The sequence below is a fragment of the Erinaceus europaeus genome, chromosome 9 (genome assembly GCF_950295315.1).
Source record: "Erinaceus europaeus chromosome 9, mEriEur2.1, whole genome shotgun sequence".
NCBI classification, from domain to species: domain Eukaryota; kingdom Metazoa; phylum Chordata; class Mammalia; order Eulipotyphla; family Erinaceidae; genus Erinaceus; species Erinaceus europaeus.
The window spans coordinates 10,725,789-10,737,174 of record NC_080170.1 but is presented as its reverse complement, the minus strand read 5'-3'; the positions used below and the strand labels follow the sequence as shown (position 1 = coordinate 10,737,174).

The window sequence follows — 11,386 nt, the reverse complement described above, 5'->3', positions numbered from 1 at the left end:
ACGCACACGCTTGTTCACCAGCACACTCTGCCAGCGCACCCTTGGCAACACCCCACGCACAGACTCCAGAGGGTGTCGGAGGAGCTGTGTGCCTGGTGAGGGGGTAATCCAGGGGTGTTCAGGGCTACTCCAGGCACACTGTCACACTCTTCACACCCCTGTATGCCAGGCCTGTGCACCCCCAGACCCACTGCCTCTTGTTTCCAATGCCACCTAAGCACCTCTCTCACACACAGGCCAGCAGGGCTGAGCATTCTGAGCACAGTTTTCTTTCTGGAGGGGACCCTTGGGCACATTGCACAGAGACAGGCAACAGGTCTGTGTGCACCAAGATGGCTCGGACATGGACAAGGGCAGGTGCACCTGTGCCCAATGGCACCTGAGAGTCCACCCACTCAGATAAGCACCCTCCCTCCTTCAGGATGGCATCCCTGCATGAGACGTCTTTTTGTTTTAAGTATTTATTTATTTATTATTCTCCCTTTTTTGTTACCCTTGTGTATTTTTTAATTTTCTTTTTTTAATATTTATTCATTTATTTTCCCTTTTGTTGCTCTTGTTTTATTGTTGTTGTTATTGATGTTGTCATTGTTGGATCGGACAGAGAGAAATGGAGAGAGGAGGGGAAGACAGAGAGAGGTAGAGAAAGACAGACACCTACAGACCTGCTTCACCACCTGTGAAGCAGTACCGCTGTAGGTGGGGAGCTGGGGTCTCGAACCAGGATCCTTCCGCCAGTCCTTAAGCTTTGCACCACCTGCACTTAACCCGCTGCACTACCGCCTGACCCCCAACCCTTGTTTTTTTATTGTTGTTGCAGTTATTATTATTGTTGTTATTGATGTCGTCATTGTTAGATAGGACAGAGAGAAATGGAGAGAGGAGGGGAGGACAGAGAGGGGGAGAGAAAGACAGACACCTGCAGACCTGCTTCACCGCCTGTGAAGCGACTCCCCTGCAGGTGGGGAGCCGGGGGCTCGAACTTGGATCCTTAAGCCGGTCCTTGCGCTTCGCACCACATGTGCTTAACCCGCTGCGCTACCACCTGACTCCCATGGTATTTATTTATAAGAGAACAAACCAGCACATCACTCTGGGACATTTGATGCCAGGGATTGAACTTGGGATCTCATGCTTGAAAGTCCAATGCTCTATTTACTGCGCCACCTCCTGGCTACAAGTGGTCCTCTTATATGTGAGGCAACTGAGGTTTAGAGAGAGGAGCAGGGGGCCAGGTGGTGTTGCACCTGGTTAAGCACACATATTACCATGAGCAAGGATCCAGGTTTGAGCCCCTGCTCTCCGCCTGCATGGGGTCTGTTTCACAAGTGATGAAGCAGGTCTGCAGGTATCTGTCTTTCTCTACCTCTCCTTTCTCAATTTCTCTTTATTCTATCTAATTTAGAAAGTAAAAAAAAAAATGGCTGCTAGGAGTGGTGGATTCATAGCACCAGCACTGAGCCCCACCCTGGTGGCAATAAAATAATAATAAAAGAGAGAAGGGGGGAAGCTACCAAAAATTACTCTGTGCTGACATCAAATAGCAGGTATGGAGGCAAGCACCTAGGGGCCTGGAAGCTGGGCCCATCGAGAGGCCCAATAGCAGGTTCAGCCTGCACCCCATCCCCAGTCACTGCCTGCTGCTGTGGGTCCCCGTTTCAGCTCTGAGCACCTCCTCACCACAGGGACCCCAGCCAAGCCCAGGACTTCCCATGAGAAAAGTGGGGTCCACTGTTCTCTGCTTCTCTCTCCCCACTTTGTCCAGGGATGGGAGGCTGATTTCCTGTCCAGTCTCCCCATGGGACTTCTGATCCCCTTTCCTAATGGGAGCCTCCCTGGATCAGGCCTTATTTTTGTTCAGCTGGTCACAATGACCTGCCCTCCCCATCCCTGCCACAATATCTTCTCATCAGCACAGTCAGACACCCAACACCCACCCTCCCCACCCAGAAGACACTGTAAAGTGCTGTGTACCCTCCTCCTTATGCACGAGGGCCTCCCCTGCTGACATCCTCCCCCCACTTTCTGGTAAACTCCCACTCCTCCTTCATGACCTGATTCCAGAGTTTGCAACAAATAGTCACCCTATGCACTTCCCTCACGGAGACAGATCTTTCATGAGCTCCATTGGAGACAAATCTCTGTCACTTATGTAAATCAGACAGGGATGTATGTGCCCGTCCCCCAGACCTCCATGAGGCCACGGACCTTCAGAATGGTGCTTGGCACAGAGACAGCGCTTAGTGGCCTCACAGGTCTGTATCCTTAGTGGCCTCACAGGTCTGTCTTTATGAGTGCATGACTAACAAAAAAGTGAATTAAAAATGCATGACCCGGGAGTCAGGCGGTAGTGTAGCAGGTTAAGCACATGTGGTGCAAAGCGCAAGGACCTGCATAAGGATCCTGGTTCGAGCTCCCCCGGCTCCCCACCTTCAGGGGAGTCACTTCACAGGAGGTGAATCAGGTCTTCAGGTGTCTTTCTCTCCCCCTCTCTGTCTTCCCCTTCTCTCTCCATTTCTTTCTGTCCTATCCAACAACAAACAACATCGGCAACAACAATAACCACAACAAAGCTACAACAAGGGCAACAAAAGGGAGAAAACATGGCCTCCAGGAGCAGTGGATTCATGGTGACATGCCTGCACTATGAATCCACTGCTCCTAGAGGTCATTTTCCCCATTTTTGTTGCTCTTGTTGTTATTGTTATCGTTGTCATTGGATAGGACAGAGAGAAATAGAGAGAGGAGGGGAAGACAGAGGGGGGGAGAGAAAGATAAGATATCTGCAGACCTGCCTCACCGCTTGTGAAGCGAATCCCCTACAGGTGGGGAGCCGGGGACTGGAACCAGGATCCTTATGCCAGTCCTTGTGCTTCACGCCATGTGCTCTTAACCTGCTGTGCTACCGCCCAGCCTCTGATATAAATAATTTCTAAATGTGAGCCAGGCAAGATGTCTCAAAGTCTAAGCCTGAGTAAGTTCATTCAGTCAAACGGAGCAGCTTCTAAAAGTAAAGTGAAGAGATGCTGGCGCAGTGGATAAAGCACTGGACTCTCAAGCATGAGGTCCTGAGTTAGATGCCTGGCATTGCATGTGCCAGAATGATGCTCTGGTTCTTGCTCTCAAATGAATAAACAAAGACATGAAAAGTGGGGAGACAGCATAATGCTTATGTAAAAGCCTTTCATGTCTGAGGCCCCAAAGTCAAAGATTCAGTCCACCAACAGCATTACAAGCCAGAGTTAAGCAGTGCGAGAGAGAGAGAGAGATTGAGAGAATGAAAATGAGAAAGAAAAGAAAAAAAAGTGAAGGAGCAATTTGAAGGTGTGGGGATCAAACAATTCAAGGCACCAAGCAAGATGGCAATTGGCCGGGAAGAGGAAGGCATTGGTAGGGGCAGCCCCATGGGTTTAGTGTGCTTAGCACTTCTGATTTTGCCTGAGAAACCGGAATCCTGGCTTTCTAATGTGAGTCTCAACTCCCCGGTGTGGAAGTATCGGTACTGAGCTCCTCATTAGACCAGAGTGAGCACTTTCCAGCCTCCAGTCCTCGGCTTTCCTGGGCTCGCCGCCGAGCCCCACGGGCGGCACTGCCTTCCGGGTAGGTGGACACCTTCACTGCGTCTCCCGCTTAAACCCGCGGGGTCGGGTGAGAGGAGCGGGGCGTCGCGGCTCCTGCAGTTTTCTGGCTCCAATGGCATGGAGTTGGGGCGGGTGTAGACCGCCTGGTGTGTCACTCAGGGTGTCCAAGGCGGGGCGGGAGTGGGAACTCGAGCTGCCGCCTTCAGTTTAGAGCTTCTTTTCCCCACAGGATTGAGAACTCTTACTCTAGGGAGGCAGCCAGCGAGAAGCAACCAGAAGCCACCCTCTTGCGTCCAGTTGCCGGGAGCGACCCAAGCGAACTACAAATCCCAGCATGCCCCGCGAAGCAACACCCACCTCTCTCTGCTCCCCATTGGTTCACAAGCCTAACGTGCTGTTCTATGATTGGCTGGGGCGTTTGTCGCTCAAGACAACTAGTGTCCGAGCGCAAGACTGGCGCCGCCGCATCTCCTAGGAGAAGGGACAACGCTTGACCAGAATGGGGGCCTGCTCGGCAAATCAAGCTGCCACCCCGTTGGCGGCGAGGCTCTACTCTTTGGAGGGATATTTGGGTGGGGGCTTTCCGGCCGGAAGCCACTAGAGGAGACACCCGGAAGGCGGAAGTCCTGGGGCGGAAGTGGCCAAGAGGAGCGGAGAATGGCGGCGGCTGCCTGGGTCTGGCGCTGGGGCTGGGGCCGGCGGTGCCCGGGGAGGCCTGGGCTTCCCGGCCCCGGCCCCGGCCCCATCACACCTCTGTGTCTTCTCCTGCCGTTGCTGGGGCTCGTGGCTGCGGATATAACTGACGGCAACAGCGAACACCTCAAGCGGGAGCACTCGCTCATCAAGCCCTACCAGGGTGAGGCCCGGGCGGGCAGGGGCCGCCCCGGCCGGGGCAGCTGCTGGGCGCCCGCCGCTGGCAGGCGGGTCCTGGCCCCCGCTCACGCCCCGTGTCCGTGTGCGCAGGGGTCGGTTCCAGCTCCATGCCCCTCTGGGACTTCCAGGGCAGCACCATGCTCACGAGCCAGTACGTGCGCCTGACCCCCGACGAGCGCAGCAGAGAGGGCTCCATCTGGAACCACCAGGTGAGCGGGGCTGCGGGGCGGCCGGGGACTCGAGGGACTCCCCCCCGCCCTGCCACACACGAGTCATCTCGAATCCACCAAGACGACGCTGCCGTGTGCCGGGAGCTGCACCTGACGTTTTGCTCCTTTCTCACTCCGTTGGAGAGCCCCGTGAGCGGAGCCATGTCACCTCCACTTTATCCACGGCGAAGCCAAGGCCTTACCGAGTCACACTGGCCAGTAAGCGGAGCAACCTGGCAGACCGAGTAGAACCCTCTGTAGTGGGATAGCGCAGGACCTGTCTGTCTGTCTGTACTGAGTAGAGACCGAGAGTTGGAGAGGGAAGAGAGAGAGAGAGAGAGAGAGAGAGAGAGACGCCTGCAGCACTGCCTCCCCGCTTATGAAGCTTCACCCCAGCTGGTGGGGACCTCGAGGCTTGAACCCAGGTTCTTGAGCAGGGTAACACGCTCTCCCAGGTGTGCCACCGCCCGGCCCCTTTTGTTTTTTTAATTTAGGGGTTTTTTTTTTCCCCCTTAATTTTCCTTTTATTAACTAGAATAGAGACAAATTGGAAGCGAGAGACACCTGCAGCCTGCTCCATGCTTATGAAACTCCTCTCCCCCCACAGGTGGGGGGGGACCAGAGGCTTGAACCTGGGTCCTTTTGCATGGTAACTTAGTCACTTTACCAACTGCACCACTTCCTTCCTCTCTCTCTCTCTTTTTTTTTAAGATAATTATTTATTTTGGATAGGGACATAAATTGAGAGAGAAGGGGGAGATAGGGAGAGACAGCTGCAGCACTGTTCTGTTATATGTGGAGTTTCCTCCTGCAGATGGGTACTGGCGTCTTGAACCCATTTACTTGTGCATTGTAATGTGTATCTAATCAACCAGGTATGCTACTACCCGGCCCCTTAGATTTACTTCTTAATGAGAAACAGGGAGAATCAGGGGGTCACTCTGGCAAATGTGATCCGGGGATCCAACTCCGGACCTCATATGTTTTATCCACTGGGCCATCTCCCGGGCTGATGCATTTGATTCATACAAAGGCTGACACGGATGACTGCCGTAACTTCGTGCTGTGCTAACACTCATGGAGAACGGCATTGATCGGGCCAGGCAGAGGCACACTCAATTAAGCACACATGTCACCATGTGCAAAGACCAGGGTTCAAGCCCCTACAGGTGGGGATGCTTCACAAGTGGTGAAGCAGGTCTACAGATATTTATTTTTCTTGCATTTCTCCTCTTCCTGCAATTTCTATCTGTCCTGTCAAGTAAAATGGGAAGAAAGAAAGAGAAAACGGCCACCAGGAGCAATGGATTCCTTGTGCCAGCACTGAACCTCATCGATAACCCTGCTGGCAATAAAAAAAGAAAGAAGTGAAAGAGAACCGCGTCGATAGTATTTGATCTGGCCTGTCAGGTCTCCAAGCCCAGCAATCTTCACTTGCTGCACTTGCGTCCTGTCGCCCCCCCACATACACCCCATGGCACAGGGAGCCCTCAGTCCCCTTGCCCAGATTTCTGCAGAGGGAGCTGTCGCCAGCGTTCTTGTGGGACAGCCCTCATAGGCAGTGTTGGTTTCTTTGACCTTTGTGCTAGGAGCCAGGGAGTCCCACACGTCGCTGGCATGGTGGCTGCAGGCTTGGGCCAAACCAGTTGCTACACAGTTTTGGCATCGAGGGAGTTGGGGAGAGGAAGGGGGGAGCGCGGGGCTGGCTCATGGTTCAGGGCATTGCTGATTCCACCCTGTGCCGTCCTGCCCTGTCTGAGCTGTCCCTCACGTCACCCGCCCTTTGGGTCCCTTCTGCTTGGCTTCCCCATTTAGCTCTGGGTCCACACCGTCCCTTACCGCCTCATCTGTCTGTCCCCTCAGCTCTTCCTCCTTGCCTGCTAGGGGCTTCTGGGGCTGCTTTCTTCAGCTGTCGCTCGCTCGGTGAGGTGATAACTGTGCCTTCTGTCTCCCCAGCTGTCCGTCCCCACTCTCTTGACTGCGTGCCAGCCTGCCTGGCTGCCTTCTCGCCTCAGGACCTTTGCACGTGTTGTCCCCACTGTCTGGGACACTGCCTCCCTTCCTGGCGACGTGCTCTGCCTGCTGGGCTTCTCATCTGCTCGGTCTCAGCTCCAGCGTCGCCCACTCAGCCCCAACTTCCTCCACCTCCCTGCCTCCCCTCCCCCCAGCCTGTCACATTGTTCTGTCTCTGGGCTCTCAGTGACTTTTTTTTCTTTTTTTTTTTTTTGCTTTAAAGTGACCACGCAGCCTTAGATTTCTCATGGAGATGAGTTTCGTCGGGCAGCATTTTCTCTTGTTCTCTGAAGTGAGGTGCAGACAGGGCCTGGGCTGCTCAAAGGTTGGGCTCAGTCAGAAGGAGCTTGTTCATAAAGGGGTGTAGGTGAGCTGCGCCATGTCACTGGCCCCACAAGGTTTTGCACCTGCCTTCCTCAGGTGTCTGCGGTCAGGAACGGTTTGCTCATTACTCACCAGCACCATCACTTTGCTTATGTGGCCCTACAGGGTTTGAGCACTTTCTACCCATCCTAAAAGTACCCAGCCCTGGGGTTCTCACTGAACAGGGCCTGAGAAGGGGGGGGGGGGTCAGCACTGAGGAAGGAGAGTGCTTGAGTGAAGGAGAGCAGCCCAGGCCATGCCTCCCCCTCCGGGGGACTCTGCGGGGCCCGTCCTGAGCTGCCATCTCCACCCCACCCCCCCAGCCCTGCTTCCTCAAGGACTGGGAGATGCACGTGCACTTCAAGGTCCACGGTGCAGGCAAGAAGAACCTGCACGGTGACGGCATCGCGCTGTGGTATGCCAGGGACCGCCTGGTGCCAGGTAGGCGGGCCCTCCCATCCAGGGCGCTGCGGGCAGCCGACCCCTGCTCGGCCCAGAGCCAGCTGTGGCCGGCCCGCTCAGCCTTCTACCCGTTTCAGGCCGTTCGTTCTGCGTAGTGTCGGGAACAGCCCAGGGCCTCGGGCGAGCGTGACGCTGCCGAGTCGCCTCCCCAGCTCAAGATCTGTATTTTGAGTTTTGAGAGAGAAGAGGCCACCACCCATTTTGGTCTTTGTTGCGCTCAGGGGAGGGGTGGTTGTCAAGCCCAGGCCTCGTGGTGAAGGCAGATGAGCTGCTCCCCAGCTCCTGCCCTGACATCTGCAAGGGCTGTTTTCTTGTCTTGTTTTTTCCTCCCCCGTCCCCCAGATTATCGCGGGGTTTATGGCTTATAGTACAGCGGTTGACACAGGCACAACTTCTCATCCCCCTACGACACATGTCTACAAAGCAGTCTTCCCAAAGCAGGTCCTTTCCACCATCACGCCCCAGAGCCCCTCCACCCCACCCCTTTCCCTCCTGCCCCAGAGACCTTTGCTTTGCTACAACATACCACACTCAGATGAGCTATTTATTTTTGCCGCCAGGGTTATCACTAGAGCTTGGTGCCGGTACTACAAATCAGCCACTCCCCGTGGTTATCCATCCAATCTGTCCGCTCGTTCATTCTTTTTATTAGGACCGAGAGAAATTGAGAAAAGAAGGGCAGATAGAGAGGGAGAAAAAGATACCTGCAGCACTCCTTCATTGCTGTGGTGCTACCCCTTGTCAGGCCCTCGGGGCTATTTTTTGAATTTTTTTAAAAAAATTATTATTAGTATTATTTATTTATTTATTTATTTATTTAACCAGAGCACTGTTCAGCTCTGGATTCTGGTGATGTATGGTATCGAAACTGGGACTTCCAGACCCACAGGCATGAGTGTCTCCTTGCCTAGCCATTATGCTCTCTACCCCACCCTCAGAGCTATTTTTTAAAAGGCAAAAACAAGGGAATTGGGCGGTAGCACAGCGGGTTAAGTGCACATGGCGCAAAGCGCAAGGACGCCGTAAGGATCCCAGTTTGAGCCCCCAGCTCCCCACCTGCAGGGGAGTCGCTTCACAAGTAGTGAAGCAGGTCTGCAGATGTCTGTCTTTCTGTCTCCATCTGTCTTCCCCTCCTCTCTCCATTTCTTTCTGTCCTATCCAACAATGACTGACATCAATAACAACAGCAATAATAACAACAGTAAAACAACAAGGGCAACAAAAGGGAATATATATATAAATATATATATATATATATATATATATATATATTTAAAAAAAAAAAAAAACAAGACTGAGACTGGATGTAGCCCACAGAACCTCAGGTCTGTGCTCTGGTTCTCCACAGACAGCTACCAACCCCTGGCTGAGAGCTGAGGGTCCTTTCTGCATAGCCACCCCCCCCACACACACACACACACACTAGAACCTCGACTCCAGGGCACAGGACATGTGCTGTCGCTCCACAGCTGAGGCCTCACACTTGCGACCTTTGCGGTGAGCCCCTGAGCTCCCCAGCCCCACACTGGCGCCATCTTGGGGTGGCCTCATCTCCCTCCATTCTGGTTCCAGGGCCCGTGTTTGGAAGCAAAGACAACTTCCATGGCCTGGCCATCTTCCTGGACACATATCCCAACGATGAGACCACGGAGGTAGGCTCCTACCCCCCCCCCCAGAGGAGCCTCCAGGGAGAGGGATGCGCTCCCCCCAGCGACCTGGTGTGGTGACCGGTGTCTTGGCCGCAGCGTGTGTTCCCGTACATCTCGGTGATGGTGAACAACGGCTCCCTGTCCTATGACCACAGCAAGGACGGCCGCTGGACCGAGCTGGCAGGCTGCACGGCCGACTTCCGTAACCGAGAGCACGACACCTTCCTGGCCGCGCGCTACTCCCGGGGCCGCCTGACGGTGAGCTGGCTCCTCAGGGTGGGGGGCAGGGGCGGGGGCCGGCGCTGGCAGGGCTGACCATGCCTGACCGCAGGTGATGACCGACCTGGAGGACAAGAACGAGTGGAAGAGCTGCATCGACATCACTGGGGTGCGCCTGCCCACCGGCTACTACTTCGGTGCCTCGGCTGGCACGGGGGACCTGTCAGGTGAGGGGCCCGGCCACCCACGGTGAGCCTGCCACTCTCAAGAGCTGGGGCGAGGTGGCGCTGTCTCTCTCTGCCATTCCTCCCCTGATCCTTGCCCACCTGGCATACTTTGCTCCTGGCACTTGGGGATGCCACACCCTGGCCACAGCCCTGCTGGGGGGCTGAGCACTACACTGGACCCCCAGTCTCCAGCCCACAGGCAGCTCAGGCCATGGCGCCTCATGCCCCGTCCTGTCCATCAGAGCCCCCCAGCTTTCTCTCCTCAGCCTGGTGGGCTCGGTCCACTGTCCTCCCTCCCTCGGACTGTTGGCCACCAGAGCCATCAGTGGTCCTGTTTTTCCACACCATAATCCGCTGTGATCCCCAGGGGGTCCCATTAGAAACCAAGTCTCCCTTGTCCCCACCCCCTGGCCTCACCCAGAGTCCAGGTCCCTTGTGCCCGGGCTGGGGTCGCCAGGTCCTCACCCGGTGGCTCTGGGCCCACAGACAATCACGACATCATCTCGCTGAAGCTGTTTCAGCTGATGGTCGAGCACACGCCTGACGAGGAGAACATCGACTGGACTAAGATCGAGCCCAGCGTCAACTTCCTCAGGTCGCCCAAAGGTACGCATCAGCCACCGGCCTGCCCCCTTCCTTGCCCTCTCTGCCTGGGCTTTGTGCCCCAGGAGGTGTGGCCATCTGGCACTGCTCCTGGCCTGCTCAGTGCTGGGACACGGGGGTGCAGGCAGGATGCCTGTGGGAACTCGGCAAGCCCCTGGACCTGGCTCCTCCTGGGATGGCCACCACAGCCTCCCAACAGTGAAGGGCACATTCAGTTCCTCCGCCTCCCCCAGTGTGCCTCCGTTTTCTCTTATTTAGTTTTCCTTTGCTAGGACAGAGAAATTGAGAGGGGAAGGGAAGATGGGAGAGACTCCAGCAGACCTGCCTCACCGCTCATGGGTGGGGAGCAGGGGCTTGAACCCGGGTCCCCGAACGTGGTAATAGGTCCTTCCTCTTGGGTCAGTTGGATGCTGCTTCCACCCCCCACCACGCGGCCTCTGCCCAGAGGGCCAGTTCGCGAGCCCCGGCGCCTCACTCCGGCTCTCCCTGCAGACAACGTGGATGACCCGACGGGGAACTTCCGCAGTGGGCCGCTGACGGGCTGGCGCGTGTTCCTGCTGCTGCTGTGCGCGCTGCTGGGCATCATCGTGTGCGCCGTGGTGGGCGCCGTGGTCTTCCAGAAGCGGCAGGAGCGGAACAAGCGCTTCTACTGAGCGGCTGTGGCGGGAGGCGGCTGGGGGGCCCGGCCTCGCCCGGCAAGAATGTGAACTTTTTTTTTTTTTTTTTACTGCGATTGTCAAAGAAACACAAGATGACCTTCTTTCTTAACCGTTTCAAAGAAATAATTAAAGTATTTTCGTACATTTTGCTTCTTGCCCGGCCAGGACAGGCTGCAGGGCTGGGGAAGAAGGGTTTTGGTGGGGGGGCAAGTCTGGGGAGCAAAGCTATGAACCTAGAATGGTTGAACACTGGAGACCCCAGACCAGCCAGGTGGGCGCTAAGGACACCAGTGGGTTTGGGTCTGAACCGTGGCCTCCCGCACACCCTCCCAGCTCCGACCAGGAGGGGTCCCCTGGGGGCCCAGAGTGTGACATGTGCTGAATAAAGTAAATGACCAACCTCAGTGCTGTGACTGTCCTGGGGACTTGCTGGTTTTTTTCCTTCCGGTAGCTTCTGCCCTTCAGGCCTGCAGGGGTCAAGCAGACCTGCCTCACAGCAAGTGGGGCTGAGGGAGGGAGGGGACCCGT

The 11,386-nt window shown here is 55.6% G+C and overlaps 1 protein-coding gene across 1 annotated transcript; it reads left to right on the top strand.

Moving 5' to 3' along the window:
* Positions 1 to 4,066: 4,066 nt before the first annotated feature.
* On the top strand, positions 4,067 to 11,258 carry LMAN2 (lectin, mannose binding 2). The gene is made up of 8 exons (XM_007524343.3): positions 4,067 to 4,437; positions 4,545 to 4,663; positions 7,363 to 7,480; positions 9,074 to 9,153; positions 9,247 to 9,408; positions 9,482 to 9,596; positions 10,083 to 10,202; positions 10,692 to 11,258. Exons 1-8 carry the CDS (start codon positions 4,239 to 4,241, stop codon positions 10,850 to 10,852), a joined length of 1,074 nt encoding a protein of 357 aa, XP_007524405.1. The 5' UTR covers positions 4,067 to 4,238; the 3' UTR covers positions 10,853 to 11,258.
* The last annotated feature ends 128 nt before the right edge of the window (positions 11,259 to 11,386 follow it).